We start from the raw sequence: 24,845 nt of genomic DNA, 5'->3' as shown, positions 1-24,845 counted from the left end.
ATTACAAAAAGGACAAACAGTTGCGTGTAAGAAGTATTAGTATTGTTTCTGGTGATCTAGAAGATGATGTAGCCTTGGTTACCAGACTCAGAAGACTGTATTGAATTTTTTAAAGTGTGAATTTCCGGAAATTCATCTTGCTTATGTTTAATATTTCACTGCTGGTTGTGCTGCACAATATACAAATAGTAAGAATTTCAGAAATCTCTGCTACCACGAACATGACTTCAACATAAAGTGCAGCTGGTCCTTTTTTTGCTACCAGCCATGGCGAATCTCCCCGTGATGCTATTGGTGGCACTGTTAAAAGACTTGTCACAAAACAAGTTTGCAAAGAGTTTACTTACAGCTTCACAGGTATTTGAATTCTGTAGCGAGAACCTGCAGGACATTTCAGTTCTCTTTGTCTCAGAAGATGAAATGGTACAATTCAGACATTATATTTCTCAGTGCTTAACAAGTGCAAAAACAATTCCTCAGATGCACTTCTGCCAATAATGCCAGAAAGAACTGTGCAGCCCAACTGCTATGTTGCATGTGCATATGACTCTCCTTGGTAATTGGGAATTGTTGACAAGGTGAATTGTGAAGATGTTATAGTGAGGTTCATGCGTCCTCACAGGTCATCCCCGACCTATTGGACTGAGAACGATGTTTCTTTCTCTCATATTATGTGTGAAGTTGATATCACCACAGCAACAGGCTATACTTATTCTCTGAGCAAAGAGTCCTCAGAGTTGGTGGAAGAAAAGTGGTTCTTATACAAAAAAAATATTATCTAAACATTAAAGTGTCTCGTCACGTGTGTAGTTCCGAATCAACTTGAATGCAGATTGGAGCACCAGCATTTTGTGCAGTGCTGACAATATTGGCTTTACACTTCATTCATACGCTCCGGTTTCTCAAGCATGAGATCGAAAAGGAGTAGTGTGAAATTTTTATAGAAATTTGGAATCGTCTTATTCTTCCATAATTTGTGTGATGTCCCCGTTTCTTCTCCTTCCTCGTTCTAACAAACAATGTTGTCATCACTAATTCTGTATCTATTCCTGCCAATGTCAAAGGTTATTCGCCAGTTAACTTCACTAACACTGCCAGAATCACCAGTTTAGTTATCCCGCGATTATTCTCCGTTTAGCCATTGTTACGTGTTCGTTCAACGCGTTTTCCACGCTACTTCCAGAATAGACCTTAAAGCGGGTGCTAGCCAGAGACTGCACAACTGACCCTTGCGAGTATAGCGATCTGGCCAAAAATTTTCTGTCAAAATTTAATTTTCTTGGATACACTGAGGAGATAATACGTAATCTTTCTTACCTGTTATTCCTGTTTTATTCGCACACTGGTAGTCTTAATCTATGGATTTCGCTGGTAATCGTAACAACGCTCATCATTCGCAAACCCTATCAACCACATAATCAGACAGTGGTTGGCTTTCTTTCGTTTGGCTATACTCTGCTCAGCTCGTATAGCCCCTTTTTTCTGCAGGAAAGTTTACTTCTAGATGTGATGAGGATTCCACTGACACAGGCATCACAAACACTATGCACGCATTCACAAATCAACTTATGATTCATTCAGAAATCAACTTAGAATGTGTTCAATAATGTTCAAAAACCGACAGGGACACGTTTCATAGTCATACGAATAATCGATAGACCAACGTGCGCTGGATGCTAGGCGCTTTGTGAAATTTCTATGAATTTTCCCCCCACCCCCCGCACTCCTAGATCCAGGACTGCTGCCCAATCTGGCAGCTTGAGCGCGCATTCCCCCCCCCCCCCCCCCCCCCCCCCCCCCACCTCTCTCTGACTGCTTACACAGCCAACAGCCACGTTTCTGTAGCCAGAAGTGGAAGAAGATACTACTCAACTGCGCATGTGCATATGAGCATGATCCCACTCATAACTGCTAAAACAAATCTAATGTTAACAGTTGTGAAGTCATGCTCATGGGACACAATTTGTTGTTACGAAGCATTGCATAGTCTTCCTAAAGCCTTTGACACATTTTGCTGTTGGCAGACGCTTGTATGAGCACTGTGTTTTGTTGCTGTATATGGCGCATTTCCTTTGCAATTTAAGTTTTATTTTAGTTTTTTCTCTCGTTTCACAGTTATGGCTGCAGTATTATTCTGGAGTAGCAGGATACAGTAATATCCTTTGTTAGAGTATTGGTTCTTAGCAGTCAAAATTACAAAAATTTAACTGAAAACAATGAAAAATTCCCGTAATTCAAAAAAATTCCCGTAATTCAAAAAATTCCCGGGTTTTTCCCGGATGAAAAAATTCCCGGGTTTTTCCCGGATCTCCCGGTTGTCCTGGGTCGTCGACACCCTGTTTAATTAACTGTAAATAACAAATTTCAAAATTTTTTTCTTTAAAGTCAATTTCCCGCAAACTAAAATTTTCAGTACATATGCCCCATTATATCAGAAACTATCGTAGATGAATGAACGAAATTTTCACAGACTCTGCATAACATAAAAAGCCACCTCTGGTACTACATTCATTAATATTCCCCCATTAGGAAGTTCACACAAAATATTTTCTGCAGAAAAAACTTAATACTTTTTGTTAATAAATTTAAAAAAAGTATTTCTTAAAAACTATAAAATGGATAAAGTAAATTTTAGTACAGTTGACTATTAGCATCATGTAACGTACAGTAAAAATATTGAGGTCCTCCATCAAACAGTTTTTCAGAAATGTGTCATATACTTGCCTAAATTAATATGGGTTAGATAGGCCGGGTGTGGTCCCCTTAAAAGAGGGGGTAAGGGACCAAACTGATTGGTCATTGGTTCCTTGTTCTGAATAAAACAATGCCACAAGGGGGAGAATAAAAAACGGGATGTATAACACAAAGCGGAAAGAAAGGAAAGACCACAAGAATGAAGGAAAGGTAACAAACACTAAAAGGAACAAAAGAGGACAAGAAAACAACAGAGATGCAAGAAACGGAAGAGAGTAAAACAAGAAAGCAGATAACAGTGGCTGGCTGACCACGAGAATAAAAAGGAGAAGCCAGCCACTCTACAACACATTAAAACCTCAAGCCTAAAAACAGTAGGGTGGAAGACATACAGGGTCAAAGGACATGCGATAAAACTTAGATCAAATGATAAAACCCATCCTCACGAATAAAATGTAAAACTGAAGCTGCTGTCGAGACATTGTCACCGGACACCAAAGGTAGGGTGCTGGGAAGTTTAAAACTCTGCCGCAGAGCGTCTAAAAGTAAGCAGTCCAGCAAGAGGTGGAAGGCCGTCATTTGTGAGCCACAGCGACACTGATGTGGGTCCTCGCGACAGAGGAGGTAACCATGTGTTAGCCACGTATTGCAAATGTGGAGCCGGCACAGGACAACTGATTCCCTGCGAGGGGCTAGCATGGAAGACTTCCACACATTCATAGTCTCCTTAATGACTCACATTTTGTTGTGTTTACTGTTATGCCATTCTGTCCCCCAAAGCCGAAAAACCCTGCGGCATAAGACAGAATGCAGGTCAGTTTCAGAGAAGTCAATCTCCGTAAGCGGTTTCAGTGGTTTCTGCGTAGCCTATTTGGCCAGCCTGTCGGCAAGTTCATTGCCTGGGATTCTGACGTGAACTGGGGTCCAGACAAACACCACCAACTGACTGGACCGTTCCAGGGCATAGACGGACTCCTGGATGGTCACTACAAAAGGATGACAAGGGGAGTACTGGTCAGTACCTTGTAGTCTACCCAAGGAGTCAGTAGACAGAAAAAACGACTACCCAGGGCATGAAAGGATGTGCTCAAGAGCACGAGATATAGCCACCAGCTCTGCAAACAATACACTGCAGCCATCGAGCAAGGAATACTGTTCAATGTGTCCTCCATGGACACATGCGAAGCCAATGTGACCATCAGCCATTGAGCTGTCAGTGTAAACAACTACATGGCCTCTGTACATGTTAAGAATCGACAGGAAGTGGCATCGAAGAGCTGCGGGTTAGCTCAGTCCTTAGGGCCATGCGAAAGGTCCAGAAGAATCTGCGGCCTAGGTGTTCACCATGCAGGTGTACGTGAATGGACCTCAAGGATAGGTGGTAATGGGAAGGACTCCTGTTCAGACAGAAGGGACCAGACGCGAACTGCAGTCATAAGCCCTGACCTGGGACACCAATGCGGAAGATGTACCGCTGTGTTTGGGAAAAGGAGATGGAAATTCAGATGCGCAGGAGTACTATAAACGTGTGCAACGTAACTGGAGAGCAGTTGTGCGTGCCTAACCTTCAATGGAGGGACCCCAGCATCCACCAGGACACTGGTCACTAGACTCGTCCCAAAAGTTCCCGTCGCTTGTTGAATGCCACAGTGGTGCACTGGGTCAAGTAAACACAACGCTGAAGGCACCATCAAAACATTAACCACACTCCCATAGTCAAGGTGGGACTCAACAAGGGCTCTGTAGAGCTGCAGCAGCTTAGAGCGATCTGCACCCCAGTTGGTGTTGCTCAGGCAGCAGAGGGCATTGTGGTGCTGTCAGCACTTCCACTTACGCTAACGAAGGTGTGTAAGCCAAGTCAATCGGGCATTGAAAACAAGTCCTAAGAATGGATACGTCTCCACTACAGTGAGTGGATCACCATTAAGGTAAAGTTCTGGTTCCGGATGAATGATACGACACTGACAGAAGTGCGTAACACACAACTTTGCAGCCCAAAACTGGAAACCGCAGGCTAGAGCCCATGACTGCGCCTTGTGGATGGCTCCCTGTAGGTGCCGCTCAGCAACACCAGTACTGATGGAGCAGTGCGAAATGCAGAAGTTGTCTGCATATGAAGAAGGTGTGACGGATGGCCATACAGACCATTAATGGCCACTAAAAATAGAGATACACTCAATACAGAGCCCTGCGGGACCCCATTCTCCTGGATATTGGGGGGCAGGGAGGAAGGGGGGGGGGGGGGGAGGACTATGGAGGCATCACCTTGGACATGGAAAGTACGAAGCAACAGGAAATTTTGGATAAAAATCGGGAGTGGGCCTCGGAGACCCCACTCGTATAATGTGGCAAGGATGTGATGTCGCCAGGTGGTGTCATACGCTTTTCGTAAATCAAAAAAGATGGCAGCAAGGCTGTTCAGATGGCAGACTCGAGACACAAGATTATCATTGGTAGAGCAGCTTACAAAGACTGTAAGTGAGGGTGATGGGCCAATATCTATCCATATCAAGTGGGTTTTGCCACGTTTGAGCACTGGCACGATGGTGCTCTCCCGTCATTGCGATGGAAAGATGCCATCACACCAGATCCAGATGAAGATGACGAGGAGATGTCACTTGTAGTCAGATGAATGATGTGTAAGCAACTGACTGTGGATCCGATCTGGCCCAAGAGCTGTGTAGGGGCAATGTGCAAGGGCACTGAGTCTTTTTCCTTCACCCCTATTCGTTCCCCTTCAACCCTTCTGCCTGAAGGAGTCAGTGGCTCCAAAAGATTGCCTAATTATAACCTTCTTTTAGGTGTGTGTTCTGCCGCCACTTGGTGAGTAGATTTTTTTAATCTATCCAATTACATTACATTGTCAAAAATTGATTGTTTTCGTTGTTATAGAATGATGTAAGAACTTTTTCAAGGAACTAAAGATCAAAGACCCTAACATGTATCCATGTTTATGAAAGTATGCATTTTCTGAAGGCACACTAGGAGAGAGAGAGAGAGATGATTTTCATAGAAAAATACACACAAAAGCATGTATCAAAAAAGTGCTTTAATCTGTCAAAAATCCTGTTTACTGAACTATCAAAGAACATGACAAGAATATTAGAATTCCACATACAATATTTAAAAAAAGAACTAAAAAACAAAGATGATGTGACTTGCCATACGAAAGCGCTGGCAGGTCGATAGAAACACAAACAGACACATACATACACACAAAATTCAAGCTTTCGCAACAAACTGTTGTCTCATCAGGAAAGAGGGAAGGAGAGGGAAAGACGAAAGGAAGTGGGTTTTTGGAGAGGGTAAGGAGTCATTCCAATCCCGGGAGCAGCTGCTTGTGTCTGTATATGTGTGGATGGATATGTGTGTGTGTGCGAGTGTATACCCGTCCTTTTTTCCCCTAAGGTAAGTCTTTCTGCTCCCGGGATTGGAATGACTCCTTACCCTCTCCAAAAACCCACTTCCTTTCGTCTTTCCCTCTTTCCTGATGAGGCAACAGTTTGTTGCGAAAGCTTGAATTTTGTGTGTATGTATGTGTCTGTTTGTGTTTCTATCAACCTGCCAGCGCTTTCGTATGGTAAGTCACATCATCTTTGTTTTTAAATACATAAAATATTTTATTAGACAATGGAAAATCCAGGATGGAATGTAACAATATAACGAAAAGGATAGTTGCTACTAACCATACAGCAGAGATGATCACTCAGCATCCTCGTTATATGGCGAGTAGCAACTACCCTTTCCAAAATATTTTATCAGGCAACATAAAATTTAAAAAAAAACTTTTACCATGTACAACTGTCTATGTAATAATGTACAACAAGTCCTGTATCATTGTATATGATGAGATACAAAGATGCTAAATAAACTGAATTGAATATATGTCCCGGCTAAATATTTTTCCTCTTTCCGATTGCTTCCAGTAACTTTTTTTTTCCCTAATTTCTTCATTCTAAAGTTTGTCAGTCCACTTCACCATAAGCATTCTTCTCCCTAGCCGCATTTCAAAACTTAACTGACCATGGATCACTGCTGTATAACACTGCACTTCAGACATAGCATTTAGCAAATATTTTTGTCAGTTCGACTGGAGTTGTTCTAGATGTTAGTAACTTTTCCAGTGCTTCAAATTCTCTCTTTCCCACAGATATCCTACTCCTCATTTCTTCTGTATGGCTTCTGTTTCATGACACTAAATGTCCCAAGAACAGAAAGGATTTTACTTGTTCTACCTCTTTTCCGCCTAAGAATACATTTAACTGGTGCTACGTTCTTGCTTATTTTCATCACTTTTATCCTTTCTATATTTATCTTCTCTCCTTGCCACATTATTCAAAATCTGCTGTAGCTCTTCTGATTCTGCCAGCACTACTTGATCATCTGTGTATTTTTTTTTAGTCTTTATTCCGTTTCTTCCACCACAATTCCTCTGGCATCCCTATGCTATAGGTTGCCTGAGGATGATTTAAGGAAGAGTGATAAAAATGAACAAGGAAGTGCACATTTGCTTAATTGACTGGGAGAAACAATTTGATAGAGACAACTAGAGTATGAGGGCTATCCAGAAAGTAAAATGTTTTGAAATAAAAATTAACAATATGGATGGCCAAATTTTATTCAATACCATCTGTGTAGAAATCAGCTGCCTGTGATCATAGCCACTGGTTTATATGGGCCTTCAATTCGGCATCAGTATCAGAGCGTTATCTGGCAAGCCATGCCTTCACTGACAGGAAGAGGTGGCAGTCGCTCATACATATGTGTGTGTGTGTGTGTGTGTGTGTGTGTGGTGTCATGGAAAAACCTTTTACACTAAGTTAACTTCAATGGTTGTTTTGTGTCATCCGCCTTAACTTTACAAGTAATCAATTATTGAAAATATGATGTAAATGGATAGACACAAAAATCTACTCACCACGCGACACATACAAAAGGGTTTAACTTATAAAAGCTTCCGAAGTCAGTGGCTCTTTATCTATCCATTTACATTACCTTTGCAAGTGTTTGACAGTACCTTTCCAAGTTAACTGCTGTGTCGCATTTAAGGAAATCAACAAGAATCACACCCTTAGAGTCAAAAACACAGTAGCCATGATTTTTGCTGACAGCATCTACAAAAACTTCCTTGGTTTCTTTGGAGAATGTGTGTGTGTCCCTGTTTCACAAACTGCCTTTCTGTTCCACAATTGACATGCTTCAACCAAGTCTCATCCCAGTTACGATACGATCGATAACTTTGTTCTCGTAGGATTTTTCTCATTATCTTCAAGGAAGGTCAGTGCTTCAGCCAGTCTCTGTTTATTGTGGTCTTCCATTGTGATTTTGGGAACCTATCTAGCACAAAACATGTGGTAACCAGGCTTTTCCACCAAAATTTTAAGCACCAAACTCCATGAAAATTGTGGAAAATGTTGCAAAAATTCCATAATCAAGAAATCAAGAGCTTTTGTGACTTTGTCATCGATCTGCCAGGCACTTAAATGTGATTTGCAGATATCCATGTAGATGTAGGTCTTCATCATCAGTTTGCCAGTCACACGGATAGGCCTACCACTGCGGCCTTCATTGTGAACATTGGTACGGCCACTTTTAAGGTCAATGCACTACTGCCTCACTCAGCTTCCACTCTTTATTCCTTTTCTGTACCAATCTCAAAGTTCATGATAAATTGCACATAGTTTGCAGTTTTTCCACCAACAAAAACCTAATCACACAACACACCTTACAAGTGGCTGGATTTTCTATTGTAATGCATACTAACACATTACAGAAAGCAAAGCAGCAGACACACACCACACGCTACCACCACTGGATGTGTACTGTGTGTAGGAACGTTGCAGTACCAAGAGGGCAGCTTTAGCCCCACCCACCACCCACAGACCTAAATGCCTGCTACTTTCTGAATAGGCCTAGTATACTGTTGAGAATTTTAGAAGATCTCGGCATAGACCAGAAAGACGGGTTGTTAAAAGAGATGTGCACAAAGCAAAAAGAGCCAGAGTAGGGAATGAGGAGATGGAAGAGATGAGCATTGGAAGGGATGTATGGCAAGGATGCTCACTGTCACCAAATCAGTTCAACATATATGGCTGTTGGCACTTGGCAGAAGGGGTCTCCTTATCCCGGGATTCCACTGATCATACACGGCAAGTCAAAAATGACTTTACAACTTTGGAATGATATAGGAATTTATTGAGATAATGTACAGAATCGTGAGATGTGCCATTTTGTAGCAAAAAGCCTCAAGTTTGATTTATATAGTGCTTCTGTAGTCCTTCCCCATTCCACCACTAGTAGTGCCACTACTGAGCACAGTTAAAATGGCTACTTTCACTTGTGCAGAGCATGCCCGCTATGTGTTTTGGTTTCACGAAATGAAATCTGCAATAACTATTCGGCGTACTGAGACGAGTTGTTCACTGTGACATAATAAATCACCAGGTCACCCAAATGTTGTTGATTATGTCTAATACGTTAGGGAAAGCTTTGCCCGCACTTCACAAAAATCAATGTGATGTACGTCTTGCGAGACTGGCATTCCACAAAAGACTGTTTGGCATTTGCTGTGTAGATGTTTACACTTGAAACTGTACAAATTTACAATGGTGCAGCACATCAGTGATGCAGATAAAGTTGTTCAAGAGGAATTCTGTGTGGAAATGTCGCATTGGATAGAGAAGAACGAGACATTCCCGAACACAATACTCTTCACCGATAAGCCAACATTTCATATCAGTGCTATGGTGAACACCCACAACTGCAGAATGTGGGGCAGTGAAAATCCACATGCAACTCTGGAACATACATGACAGGCTCAAAGTTAATGTATTTTGTGCCTTTAGCAAACTGAAAGTGTACAGCCCTTTCTTCTTCTCACTGGTATGTGTATCAGGAGCATTTGAAAACTTTTTAATTCCACAGACCAATGAAGATGACCGAGATGGATGGTTTACTATCAGCAGGACGGTGCAGCACCTCATTTCCTGACAAAAGTTTGAGGTTTCCTCCCCACTTCCCAAATCAGTTGACTGGTTGTGAAGGGCCAATCGCATGGCCACCTCACTCCTCAGACTTGATGCCACTGGATTTCTTTCTATGGGGCTTCATTAAAGACTGTATGTAAGTTTCTCCCCAACCGAAAAGGGTAACCGACCTGAATAATTGAGTCTACACTGCTGTTGCACAAATTAAACTCAATTTGCTTCAAGAGTGTGGGAAGAAACTGATTACTGCTGGGAAGTGTGTCACATTACAAGTAGTAGTCACATCAACACTGACACCTGACTTGAGGTTGTTTGCTACAAAATAACCCATCTACTAATTCTGTAAGTTATCTCAATAAATGTCTATATCATTCCAAAGCAATAAACCTCTTTTTGACTCACCTTGTATTCTTTTTACTTCTAAAACAAACCATATTTGTAATATTGTTTCCAATTTTCTTGCTAACAATAATTTCTACATATCAATTTCCAGCTGGCTCTGTTTCACTCTAGAAAAGCAGATAAGCTAATTATAATCCTAAATTATCTCCAGCCCCCCCTCCCTCCAGCCCCATGAACCATTTACAGACTTTGCCATGCCATTGTTGGATTGTTGGGGAGGCTTGTGTGCCTCAAGTGATACAGATAGCCGTACCATAAGTGCAACAACAAAAGAGGGGTATCTGTTGACAGGCCAGACAAACGTGTGGTTCCTGAAGAGGGGCAGCAGCCCTTAACATAAGTTGCAGGGGCAACAGTCTGGATGACTGAATGATCTGACCTTGTAACATCAACCAAAACGGCCTTGTTATGTTGATACTTTGAACAGCTGACAGCAAGGGGAAACTACAGCCATAATTTTTCACCAAGGGCATGTAATGGTTCAAATGCCTCTGAGCACTATGGGACTTAACTTCTAAGGTCATCAGTCACCTAGAACTTAGAACTACTTAAACCTAACTAACCTAAGGATATCACACACATCCATGCCAGAGGCAGGATTCGAACCTGTGACCGTAGCGGTCGTGTGGCTCCAGACTGTAGTGCCTAGAACCACTCGGCCACCAAGGGCATGAAGCTCTACTGTATGGTTAAATGATGATGGTATCCTCTTGGAGGAAATATTCCGGAGGTAAAATATTCTCCCCATTTGAATCTCTGGGTAGTGCCTACTCCGGAGGATGTCATCATCGGGAGAAACAAAACCGGCATTCTAGGGATCAGAGCATGGAATGTTAGATGCCTTAATAGATAGATTAGAAACTTTACGAAGAGTAATGGGTAGTGTTAAGTCAGATATAATGAGAGTTAGTGAAGTTCTGTGCCAGGAGGAACAGGACTTCTGGTCAGGTGCACACAGGGTTATAAAGACAAAATCAAATAGTTGTAATCAAGGAGTAGATTTAATAATTAATAGGAAAATAGGACTATGGGTAAGCTACTATGAACAGCATAGCAAACACATTATCTTAGCCAAGGCATACACAAAGCCCACACCCACCACAGTAGTATTAGTTTCTATGCCAACTAGCTCCACAGATGATGAAGAGATTAAAGAAATGTATAATGAGATAAAAGATATGTATAATGAGATAAAAGAAATTATTCAGATACTTAAGGGAGATGAAAATTTGATAGTGATAGAGGACTGGAATTTGATAACAGGAAAGGGATGAAAAGGAAAAATAGCAGAATAATATTGACTGAGGGAAAGGAATGAAAGAGGGTGAGGAGACAGATTTCGGAACCAGATTTTAAATTGTAAGACATTTCCAGGGGCAGACGTACACTCTGACCACAATTTATTGGTTATGAAATGTAGATTACGTACACTCTGACCACAATTTATTGGTTATGAAATGTAGATTAAAACTGAAGAAATTGTAGAAAGGCAGATAATCAAGGAGATGGGACCTGGATAAATTGAAAGAACTTGAGGTTGTTCAGAATTTGAGGGCATTACATAATGATTAAGTATGACAGGGGAAAGAAACACAGTAAAAGACAAATGGACAGCTCTGAGACATGAAATAGTAAAGACAGCAATGGACCAAATATGTAAAAAGCCAAGGCCTCATAGAAATCCTTTGATGACACAAGAAATATTGAATTAAATTGATGAAAGGAGAAAACATAAAAATGCAGCAAGCTAAAGGGAACACAGATGTCTAAAAATGAGATTGATAGTAAGTGCAAAATGGCTAAGCAGGAATGGTTAAAGGAAGATATAAGGATGTAGAAGCATGTATCACTAAGGTAAATATAGATACTGCTACTGAAAAATTAAAGAGATTTTTGGAAAAAAGAGGAGCAGCTGTATGAATACCAAGAGCTAAGATGGAAAATCAATCCTAAGCAACGAAGGGAAAGCTGAAAGGCGGAAGGAGTATGTAGAGGATCTACAGAAGGGAAATGAACTTTAAGGCAATATAATAGAACTGAAAGAGGACATAGATGAAGAAGAGATGGGAAACATGATACTGCATGAAGAATTTGATACAACAGTGAAAGACCTAGGTTGAAACAAGGACCCAGGAGTAGACGCCATCCTGTCAGGACTCCTGACAGCCTTGGGAGAGCTCGTCATTACAAACCACCTGATGTGCGAGATGGACGAGGCAGGCAGAATATCCTCAGACTTCAAAAAGAATGTAATAACTCTAATTCCAAAGGAAGCAGGTACTGACAAGAGAGAACATTACTGAACTATCAATTTAATATGTTATGGCTGCAAAATAATAACACATATTCTTTACAGAAGAAGAATGAAAAAACTGGTAGAAGCCAACATCCAGAGAAGATCAGTTTGGATTCCGGAAAACTGTTAGAACACCTGAGGCAGTACTTACCATACCACTTATCTTAGAAGATAGGTTAAGGAAAGGCAAACCTACATTTATAGCATTTGTAGACTTAGAGAAGGATTTTGACAATGCTGACTGGAGTATACTCTTTGAAATTCTAAAGATAGCAGGGGTAAAATGCAAGGAGTGAAAGGCTATTTACAACTTGTACAGAAACCAGACACCAATTATAATAGTTGAGGTGTAATGTTACACACATGTAGCAGAGCGATTTGGCCATCTGGATGTGGTAAGAGGGGAGGCATTGATATTGTAAGGCTGAACGCTAACAAGCACAGGGCTCCAGGCCCACCACAGCAGGTCCGGCTAGGTGACGGGTATGGGCATGTCCAGTTACAAAAACGAGCAGCATCACCAGAAATGAGTACATCCCAAAGCTGGGAATTTGGACGGCTGTTGCTTGCGTGGCTTTTGTGTAGACAGTGTTCCAAAAAATGGCGGAGCGTCAGACAAGCTGAAATTTGGCTTGTTACAGTTCTTCAAGACTCTATAATAATTAACAGTCACGTATTAAAGCAAATCTGAATACATCTGCGATCTCGGAAAAATGATGCACATCCAATGACACAGTAATATTGAGATATCTTTAAAACCACAGAAGTTAATATTTCACAGGAAATAAACATTTTCACAATGAACCTCTGATTTAACAACGTTTAAATGCTTTACGCGATTTCAGCAATGTCTCAGATGATAGCATTTCACGATAGTGATCATTCCTAAAAGCCACTATCTGTATATATCTTGTATCTTGTGACTATTATTATATCTTTCTTATTACACAAATGTTTGTCAGAAAATTGTATTCTCCACAGTGACACAGCAAATGAACACAGTGTGAATATCTCTTATTTTATCATACTTCTGTATTTATTTAATGAACAGTTGACTATTTTGCCAGTAACTTTATTTAAATATCAATTACAATTGACAATACAAAATCATGGTAGTTTAAGAAGTGTTAGCTGACAACACTTTTACAAAAGAGTGACAAATGATGCTTCTAACAAGCAGGCCTAAATAACTGTTGAAACCGTATGTAATGACAATCTGTTGTCATTTACCGTGAATGCATGTGTGGAAGAATACTGGCTGCTTTATTTATGGACAAACCATTATTTATATTTATTGTGAATGGTCTGAGTGTAATTGAATGTTTATAACATTTCTTCATTTAGATGTTGTTGTAATATATTTTAGTCACCTCAGTCAAATGATGTCTGTATATTGTAAGAATGATTGTTTTTTTTTTTTTTTTTTTTTTTGGGGGGGGGGGATGGCCTTCAGCTTCAGACAGTGGAGCTCATGCGTGGCACCATGTGGGCGGAGGAGTATTGTACACTGGTTGCAGACCATGTACACCCATTGGTGACGATCATGTTTCCCGATGGCAGTGGCATTTTTCAACAATATAATTCACCATGTCACAAGGCCAGGAATGTAATGGAATGGTTCGAGGAGCACATTGGGATTTTCAATTGATGGGCTGTCCTCCCTGCCCACCTCACCAGATCTAACCCAATCGAACACATCTGGGATGTGATTGAACATGGTGTCAGAGCTCACTGCACCCACCCCAGAATTTACTGGAATTAGGTGGCGTGTGTGTGTGTGTGTGTGTGTGTGGGGGGGGGGGGGGGGCAGCGTGCTTGTCATGTTAGCTCCTTCCAGCGACCTACCAATGCCTCATTGCTTCCATGCTACAATGTATCATCACTATTATGCATGCCAAAGGTAGGCATATTGGCTTTTAGGTAGGTGGTCATAATGTTCTGGCTGATCATTGTAAATGATGACACAGCCGATAGGGTAGTCAATAACATAAGAACATGTATTTCAGTGAGAATTTTAACATTTAACTGTAACAAAACGCAATGCATATGATTTCTGACACAGAACTCACAGACCAAAATTTTATCGTATGAAGGTGGTCGAACAGTCAATGAATTCAACCATTTTAAATTTAAGAATTGAAGGTAGATGGAATGCTTTCTTGGAAGTATGACAATCAAGATGTTGCGCGTGAACTTAATGCTGCTATCTTCACTATAAAAATAATCTCCACTGTCCCCGGCTTGGGAACACAAAAGCTCATTTGCTTACTTTCACTCTATTGTCTTGGGGCAACTCCTTACATTCGCAAAGAATACTTTTAGCACAGAAATGGGCAGCCACAATGATCTGTGATGTCACTTCTTGAACTTTCTGTAGGCCATTGTTTATGTGTGTCTGAAATCTCGCTCTGCTGTTGCTGTACATATATTCCATCATGGGATTTTTTTTTTTTTTTTTTTTTTTTTTTGACAATATTTACTCATTCAGAAGAAAATGCAACATTCATTCAGTGAACACTATTTGTGAAAATGGTGCACAACTTTACAAAAAGGTGTGCTAATCAGCAGGTTTTTTTCATTGTTTATATATTTTCTAATTGGCATTCTGTAAACTGTAAACTATGTATCCACTCACTCTATGACCACATAACTTTGACCTGCATGGTCCCATGGAACCTGACAAATAAACGTATAAACATATGAAGGAGCAGAGGTTCTTTAAGTGAAGTGAAGGCAGTCCACCTAAGGAAGTAAACTCCGATTACAGATCTGGCAGGCGCAGACGTTTAAGGGGCAGGCCCCATTCTGCTCTAGTGTACTAGAGAGCCTACAGCCCACACACCCAAAATATCAAACACGAAAAGAAGTATCACATGCTCTGGCAGGGCATATGGATAGGTAGCATTGGGAGTTTGAATATATGGCTAATATCAGGAAGAGATATGAACCAAGTAATAGAATTTGAGAGTCACGACTGGCTATTTTGATACCGACAGTGGCAAAAAGAAGAGACAGAATGTTGAAACAACAATATATTTCCATATACTCACGCATAAGGTAGTCGATGACAAGCAGGTGCCACAGGCGTATGTAGTGCTAATGGTGCATAAGAATTTTAGAGAGGATTGAAGAACGACAGTTCCATACATACAGAATTCAGTTGTCTACATCTGCAGCTAGTCAACTCTGCAACCCACCATGAAGTGCTTGACATAGTGTACATCCCATTGTACCAGTTATCAGGGTTTTTCCTGATTCATTCACATTTTGAGTGTGAGAACAACAATTGCTGGAATGGGTCTGTGGGCACTGTACTTAGTCTAACTGACTTCATAATCACTACAGGAGTGATACACACGAGGTTGTGGTATCTTCCTAAATTCCTCACTTAAAACTGGTTCTTCCAACGTATTACGTAGGTTTTCTCCGAATAGTTTATACCTGTCTTCAAGAGTCTGCCAGTTCATTTTTTTTTCAACACCTCTGTGACACTCTCACACAGGTCAAATAAATCTGTGACCACTTGTGCTGCCCTTTCTTGTATATGTTCAGTATCCCTCATAGGCATGTTTGGTACAATTCCCAACATGCAATCAATGAATCCAAGTCTGACACATATTTTACCTAAGGTTGGGCCTATGTATTTGTTCCATTTCATACCTCTACAGTTACCAATTGTTACATCCAGGTATCAGTAGGAGTTGACTGATTCCAGCTCTGACTCACTGATATTGCAGTCACAGGATAATACTTTTTTTCCATTTCATCCAGTACACAATTTTCTCTTTCTGAACATTTAAAATAAGTTTCCAATCTTTGCACCATTTTGAAATCTTGTTAATATCTGAATGAATATTTGTGCAGCTTTTACAGGCTGTACTTCACCATAGGTAACTGCATCATCTACTATAAGGTGCAGTCAAATGAAAATGAGACAGATAGAAAAAAATAAGTAAATTGTTTATAATTCAAAAGTAATCACCACCACTGTTAATACATTTATCCAACTGTGAGGCAAGACAGTCAATGCCTTCATGGAAAAACGTTTGCATCTGCCTGCAGAACTGTAGTGTGCACAGATGTGCACCTCTTCATCTAAAGCAATTCACAGACCACACGTTGCCAAGATTGTTTAAACTATTCTGTAGGGATTTCAATGGGAAGCCCTTACACATCCTCTATAACAGTCCCAATCGCTCCCTAAGTGATTTCCATATTTCTGGAGCCCTGAAGAAAGACAGTCTTGACTATCAATTTGTTTCGTACAAAGAGCCAAACACCTGGGTGCAATCGTGGTTCCACAGACAACTACAAACATTTTTCCAAGGAGGCAATTCCGTTTGAAATAATGAAATAATAAACAGTTTACAGCATAATCCATGTCACTTCAGGCAGTGGGGTTACCTCTATAGTCTCTGATGTTATTTAATTGAGCATATGTTAAAATTCAGGAGTAAGTAAGAAACATGTAATTTTTTTTTCCCCCTCCAAAAAAATTCCTCCCCCAAGATACAGGCCTCGAAAGATGACACTGCGAACACCATTTTGAAGATGCAAATCTTGGAATTTTTTTTAAAAATGTTGTATTTCTGTACCAGTTCTACCTATTTTGTTAGGTTTTTTTTTTTTGAAAGATAATTGCTTTATGATTACAATGGCATCCTCCGTTTGGACATATCTGTCAAAGTTCTTTTGCTGTAGCCTTTTGAATTTTTTTTTATAATTTACAGAAAAAATATTTTTTTTTTCAAAAATGCCAATCTAGAAAAGTTAGATTTTTTCTGTTGATTAGTACCATGTAGCACTATATTCTCTGTAAAGGGGAGCTTCCACTTTTAAATTGAACAGGTTTTCATTTAAATTTTTTTTTTATCTTTCTAGGATAATGTATGTCTTCACTGAAGTTGTTTCTTACTAATTTCTTTGTAACAATGTTTATTTCTATTGTCTTTGTTGCAGTTTCTTGTTAGTTTATTTATCATGGTTGTTCATTGTAGGTTTCTGTATTGAAGTTGTTCAGTGCTAATTTGTTTACTGAAGAGGATTCCAAGAAATCTGAGACCATCCAGTGAGTTCTGGGTTTTTGTGAGGAATTTGCCAGTTGACACAGTTGCCAGGTGTTTTGTGAAAAGGACTGTTTGAAATGTCTTCTGACCGGGGCCACAGGAGAGTGAAGTGTGTGCTGACTGTTTGCATATCCATAAGAGAGTGTTATACAAGATAATCAAGAAAACAGACTTTGTTCAGGTTGGGAATAAGTGTTCTAATTTGAAGAGTCTGTTTCAAAGTGAAGATGTTTCCATTGACGACATTTTGTGTTCTAAATGTTTTGACAGAATAACAACAACGAAAGTATCCGAACAAGGTGAAGCCTCCCATGGTACAGGTAGTGAAGTCAAGCCATAAGCTCTATGCATCAAGAAAGTGCATAGAAATTACTAAAGCTATGGATCAATACACTGCAGCAAAACTGACCACGCTCTTCAAAGCAGAAATTCCAACTTCAGAAGAAAATGAACCAAAGCACTCTTGCACCTCTTGTTAGGAATTTTTCACAAATATCAATTCAGCTGTTAAATACTGTGCATCCTACAATGAAAAGGTGCAAGTTTTAACTATTATTCCAGAGACATTTTCTAAGAAAACAATTTTGAACAACATTCCATCAGTATCAAAGTACATGGCAGACAAATCAAGAAATGTGAGGTCTGTAAAAGAGTCTCTGGAAGACCAGATACCTACTAAGGTCATCCTGTAGAAGCAGCTCAAGTTCAAATAGTGCAGTCATTTTATCTGGAAGATAAATGGGACTGTTCCCACCAGATTGCCAACAAAACAAGATGCTACAACTGTAACAGTTGAAGGTTAAAAAGTTCTGAAAGTGAAGAGGAACATGACTCTCAGTATTAAAGAAAGTTTTGCAATTTACAAGAGCAACTATACAACTTCACATACTGAAAGATCAAAATTTTATGCACTATGACATAAGTGGGTATTTCCACACCTACCTAGAGATGTCTGTTTATGTGTGTACTGCACGAATTTTGAACTTTGTGTGGTAAATTTGAAGAACTTACTGAAGCACATGACATACGACACCGTGGTTGGGTGTGTGAAGTCATTAGTAGTCTGTGACATAAAGTGAGAGACTTTATTGTTTCAAGAATGTGGTGACTGCCCTGGAAAGGGCGAACTGTCTTTACAGACACATGGCCTGGAAGACGTAGCAGATAACTCCGCAGAAATTACATATGCAACATGGGATGAAAATAAACTAATTAAGAAAACTGTTGCCTTTGACAGTTTCATTGCTGAACTTTATCAACGGTGAGTGAAAGCAGTAACACACCAGCATCTGAAGAAACTACAACAACAACAACAACAACATATTGCGATGTGAAAGTGTGTGTACAGACTTAAGAACTATGTTTAGTGCTTCACTGTGATTTTGCTGACAACTGGTCTGTAATTCTCCCACAAGAAGTGACCAGGTTTCAATTTTTACAGGAGTGACATATTTTGAAAACAAGACCACAAGTGTTGCAGTTATAAGTGATGACACAGGACACGACCCGGCACGTGCTTTGCTAGCAATGTGCAAAATGCTTCAACTGCGAACAGGGGTAGAGAAAATCATTATTTCTGATGGTGCTCCTAATCATTTCAAAATTCGTTACCAGCTATTTGAATCGAGTAAGTTGCTTGTGCCAACTGACTGGGTATACAGTGCTACTGGTCATGGGAAGGGGCCTTATGATGGTGTAGGAGGCCTGCTGAAGCACCATGCTACAAAACACAACCTTTACAGACCAAATAAAGCTGCGGTTCAAAGTGCTGAGTATTTTATGAGAGTCATGAAACCTTATACATCCACAGCCCTCATTCTTTTGTCCAAAGAGGAAATCTAAGAATTCTGTGGGCAGAAAAAAGAAGAATGGTCCAAACAAACTACTTCTGTGAAAGGAATTCAGAAGACACATTTTTGGTCTCAAAGTGATGGGTAAACTCTTTTTTAGAGGTGGAGGCCACAATCATCTCCTCCGCCACGACACTGGCATGGTATTCCGGCCGCTTGTGGGCAGTGGGAGCTGTCTTCTCGCCTTTCGGCTGAGTTTTCATTCGGCGGTGCTTGCAGTGTTGTCGTCATGTTTTCTCGGTTTGCACTTTGTCTCCAGCGCAGCCGTCACTGGCAAATGCTGGGCAGCAATGCCAGTTTGCCACATGTGACCCACCGCAGCGAGCCCAAGTTGGTGCCTCTTCTTGTCGTCTGTGACAGGCGCGCGTGACGTGTGCACCGGCGCACTTTACGCTCCACAGCGAGTTACGGCAGTATTTAGCAACACGCCCTTCAGCTTGGCACCTGAAGCACTGAAGCTTAGGGTTCATGCCTATGGGGAGAGCTTCGGCGGTTACAGGAAAGCCTAGGAGCTTCCTTATCCCAAAGACGTCACTGCTATATGTCGCAGTTCCCACTACAATGATGTACAGTGGCCTCTTCTTATTCATCCAGTTGTGCAGCTTAGTGGTTGCACCCCGGAATCTGGCATGTAACATCCCCTCTTGGACTGTCTTCTCATGGCAGATCCAAGTCAGTCCCCTGATCAGAGCCTTTGATTACTTCTCGTGCGGTTTCAGTGCAGCCTTCTTCTCCACAGTAGGTGGATCAACAATGTGGGCAACAACAGCACTCTTCAGCGTGCGGTGGTCAGCCACGCTCGCTGCCTGCAGCTGGACAATGGCGTCTGAGCCAAGGGACTCTACGCCTACTTCTTCCCTGCAGCAGCTGGCTATGGTATCATACATTTCTGCCCATGACCCTCTACAGTACTGGATGTACAGAGGGGGACAGGTGCATGACGTTTGTCGTGTTTCAGTTCCACATTCCCGGTGGGTTGTGGTGTCGAAAGCTGCTTCTCTGTGTCTGCCTTCTTCTTCTTCTGCTTGTTTCTGCCCATTCTGTGGTGCTAGAACATTTGCTGTGTCATAATAATGACGCACGACAATTTGCTTAGCGTCATGCCACAGTCAGAGCATGGCTTCATAGCTCTTCTTCTAGCGCAGTACAGGTAGTGCACTGCACTAGTGACACGCACACCTCCGCTGCTCGAGCACCTATGGTGGTGATTAAATTGAGACCTTTAAGTCTTTGGACCTTTCACATACATTTTGTAACCATTTAAAATGCTTGAAAAATGAGTCTCTTACTCATCTTTCGAAACTAAAATTACGTTAAATAAGGACAGGATTTGATTTTTATGAGCCTGTTATGTGATAAAATAGGTTTTACATATGGCAAAAATTTCAATTTTTTATAAAAACTGTTCAACCTAAAAGTGGAAGTTCTATTTTTCATGGAATGTAGATCTATATAGTACTAATCAACAGAGAGAGAGAGAGAGAGAGAGAGAGAGAAAAAAAAAAAATCAAAATTTTATGGATTGTCATTTTTGAAGGAAAAAAAAAGAAATAAAGAAAGAAAAATTCCATACAGTGTAAAAAAAGTTCAGAATGTTATAGTAAAAGAACTTTGACAGATAAGTCAAAATGGAGGATTTCTTTGCCATCATAAAGCAATATCTTTCAAATAAAAAAACCAACAAAATATCTAGAACTGTTCCAAAGATACAGCATTTCACAATTTTTTTTTTTTCAAAATTCACATCTTAAAAATGGAAAGTGCAGTGTCATCTTTGGAGGACTGTATCTCTGAGAATAATTTTTTTTTTTGTAGAAAACAAAAAAATACGTGTTCCTTACTTAGTCCTTCATTTTAACATATGCTAAATTCAATAACATCTCAGACTGTTAAGGTAAGATTTTTTCCTAGGCTGCCTGAATTGATATGGACTATGCCGTACATGCATTTTCTCTGTCTGTCTTGTTTTCATTTGACTGGCCCTTATATTAATATTGTCTGCACAGCCATTAATAAACAACAAAAATAGCAATAGTTTCAACATACTTCACTGTGGCACATGCCTGAAGTTACTCCTACTTCTGTCAATGACTCTCCATCCAAGATAATAAGTTGTGTCCTAATCACCAAGAAACCTTCAGCCAGTCACAAATTCTCTTTGATACCTCACTTGATTGACTTTCGAACAAGAAGCACACAAGTGTGATATTGAGCTGAAAGCTCGTGAGACAAAGAACTGATTTTTAGAACCAATGTGTTGAATTACTGTATGTTGTGGCAAGTGTCAGATAAAAAGAACATATGGACAAGTTTGATAAAGTCCAGACTGTAGAGCAGCTGCTGCTACTTGAGAAGCTATAATGTTAGATAAGTGGAGAGAAGATAAGCAGTACACAGATTTGGTGGTCATTCTCATACAAAATGCTGTGCAGAAATTATAGCAGAGCTTGTGTATGGCCTGAAAGCTTTCCCAGGTGGACCTGCCTGCAACAGGACTGGAGTAGGATGTGTTGGGTGGTGTACTGGACATGTCTCTCACCTGGGTCTTCAACAGGGGTATGAAAGATGTGCCACATCTCTAAATCCTGCCCTTTTTGTTTCCTATTTCCTATTGATCCCTTTTTCCTTGACAAATGAACTATTTTGAAGTTCTGGGAATGAAACTCAGAGTCTATTTTCTTTTCTGTGCATCTGTCAATGATTTTCCAGCTGTTAATATGTCTGTCACTGGTAAATTAAAACTTCACTTTGACATAAAAAAAGGACTTTTGACATAACAAGAAGAGGCCTGAAAACACCCTTTTGTTGCCTTCAATTGAACCAGTTTTCTTGTCTCTCCCCCCCTCCACTTCAACATATGGAAACTCTGGCAGTGAGGTTTGGAATTTAACTATCTTTAGGGTTTCTCTCTTCAGGAATCATCAAATGTATAAAATTTTACATCTGGTCTTCCACTATTGAACAGTTGTTTCTATATCAACAATTTGTGACTGTGTACGGTGCTTTAAGCTGGTTACTGATATATTCCTGATTATGCAAACAGAAAGAGCAAACAGTGGTATAATTTATTTTCATACCTATAATCACAAGAGTATCTTACACAGTAATCACTCACCAATAACACATGGCATATTTTCTGTTTACATCCAACAATTGTGGTGCATTAAGTGTTAAATTTACAAGTAGCAAAGACACTGACATTCATGTGTTAAACTCACCTGCAATGCATGGTTGCAAGCTGGACAAGGTGCTCCCTTATCCCTGTGTGTAAACTTGAAAGCACAAGCTTTCTGAGCACATCAACACAGTCTGATGATCTGTGTACTGCATCCAATACTACATCAAAAAATGCTCCAAGGGTCAGTGAGTACAGAGACTGCACTGGCCGAAATGGTGGCATGATGGATGTTCAATCTACAAAAACTGGCACAGACATGAACATGTATGAGGAAATTACAAGTTTTACTCCTCAAGTTAATTGCTTTTTGTTGTTAATTGAAATGAACCTAATTTTACATGCAGGCTTCCCATGTTACAATACAGAAACATTACTCCTCAGGTAACTGTTTACAATCATGAGTGTGTCGTCAAAATAATTATTTCATACCTACAATTAGCTTATTATTAAGTGTGTGTGTTTTTAAATTTTCTTAACTGATTCTGAAATGAAAACGATGCTTTCTGAACAGTCTTAACATGCTAAGACATTACTGGGATAGTTACTTACAGAGTTATTACTGTTCAATTTCAGTGTTTTTCTGCTTTAGACTGCCATATTCACGTACATGAACTGATGGTAACCACTTAATGTGTGTCAGGTCAATTAGTGTTGCTTCTTTCACAACCAAACTAATTAATCTTATTTTATCAAATCTGACATTAAATTATGCCTCTTATGTTATATTCCCTTGGTTCATATCTGCTAACACTAATCTTAATGAGAAATTGTGACAAGTACAATACAAACAATTGACTTTCTCAGTTTGACCCGATTGTTATGTCAGAGGTAGAGACTGTGTGGATATTTAACACAATTTTGACAGAACAAGCTTCGAATTTTTCTGTGAGCATTAAATGTGTGAATATTTCTGAACCTGGACTTTGCACAAATGAGGAAACATTTCTAAGTTCATAAGCAAAGTAAGCATCCAATGGGCTGACAGCAAATGTTTTTCCACCTTATGTGTACAATAAAATTATTTTGCATTCCAATTATCAGAATGTTCTGCAGATTTTGTTTTCTAGTCAAGTTACTCCTCAGGTGTCGTGCAGTAAGCCGCATCTGCCAAGAGAAATAATGCCATTCCCAACAACCGCTGCCACAGCGAAATAGACCAAGGGGATAACAAAACATTTAGGCAGCAGCATCTACAAGAAGATTGTTTAACACAATCTTCTCACTAATCCCTTGTGTGACAACAATGTGTAGCATGTAGTTGCAGGATCAGCAAATCCTCACTAGAACTGTCACCGAGTATGAAACTCGGTGACAGATCAAAACTGTGTGCTGTTAAGAGACTCTAACATGGGACCTTTGCCTTTTGCAGGCAAGTGGTCTACCATCTGAACTACCCAAGGACAACTCATGAATCGTCCTCACAGCTTTAATTCCAACAATACCTTGTCTCATACCTTCCAAACTTCACATAAGCTCTCCTAAAGACCTTGCAGAACTAGCACTCCTGGAAGAAAGGATATTTTGCCTAGATATGGCTTAGTCACAGCCTGACGGAATTAAAGCTGTGAAGATGTGTCTTGAGTCATGCTTGGGTAGCTCAGATGGTAGAGCAGTTACGTGCAAAAGGTGAAAGGTCCCGAGTTTGAGTCGCGGTCCGGCACAAAGTTTTAATCTGCCAGGAAGTTTTATATCAATGCACACTATGCTACAGAGTGAAAATTCATTCTGGAAACATCCTGGCAGCAGCTAAGCCATGTCTCCACAATCTCCTTTCTTCCAGGAGTGCAAGTTCGGCAAGGTCTGCAAGAGAGCTTCTGTGAAGTCTGGAAGCTAGGAGACAAGGTACTGGCAGAGTTAAAGGAGTGAGGAAGGTTCACGAGTCATGCTTAGGTAGCTCAGATGGTAGAGCACTTTCCTACGAAAGGCAAAGGTCCCGAGTTAGAGTCTGTGTCTGGCACATAGTTGTAATCTGCCAGGAAGTTTCATATCAGTGCACATTCTGCTGCAGACTCAAAATTCATTATGTCACTGAGGATTTTCGATATAATCCAAACAGATCTGTTTACTGTGGAAACTCTTAAGTGTTGAGAATGGTATATTTGATAAAGTATGAATTACCCAATTACCTAGATTTCATGGTTGTAGATCTTGATGCCATGCATGATAAATGGCAATGATCACTAAAAACAAGCTTGTATGCTTATGGCACATATACAACTGTTTCTCTACGGTAGATATCAATATGATCAGGTAGCATGGTGAATATTTAGCATAACTCAGGAACCAACAGCAATTTTAAAAGTAGCTGTTTTTCTGCTAATTTGACTATGCAGAAATTAACTTACATAGGCACAGATATAACAGTTTAATGAT

General features: G+C 40.2%; 1 protein-coding gene across 5 annotated transcripts in view; it reads right to left on the bottom strand.

Annotated features, from left to right (window-relative positions):
• Positions 1-24,845, bottom strand: part of LOC124777809 — an 83,001-nt gene that overhangs the window by 18,751 nt on the left and 39,405 nt on the right. For 4 of the 5 annotated variants that reach the window (XM_047253325.1, XM_047253328.1, XM_047253326.1 and 1 more), the window contains exon 3: positions 22,513-22,717. In XM_047253325.1, coding sequence (XP_047109281.1) covers positions 22,513-22,694 — 182 coding nt within the window. In that variant the 5' untranslated portion in view covers positions 22,695-22,717. The remainder of the gene's footprint in view (positions 1-22,512; positions 22,718-24,845) is intronic. The other variant, XM_047253329.1, reaches the window with a different exon arrangement.

This window comes from Schistocerca piceifrons, chromosome 2 (assembly GCF_021461385.2).
Source record: "Schistocerca piceifrons isolate TAMUIC-IGC-003096 chromosome 2, iqSchPice1.1, whole genome shotgun sequence".
In the NCBI taxonomy this organism is placed as follows: domain Eukaryota; kingdom Metazoa; phylum Arthropoda; class Insecta; order Orthoptera; family Acrididae; genus Schistocerca; species Schistocerca piceifrons.
The sequence above is the reverse complement of the archived record's forward strand: the minus strand, read 5'-3'. Positions and strand labels throughout refer to the sequence as shown.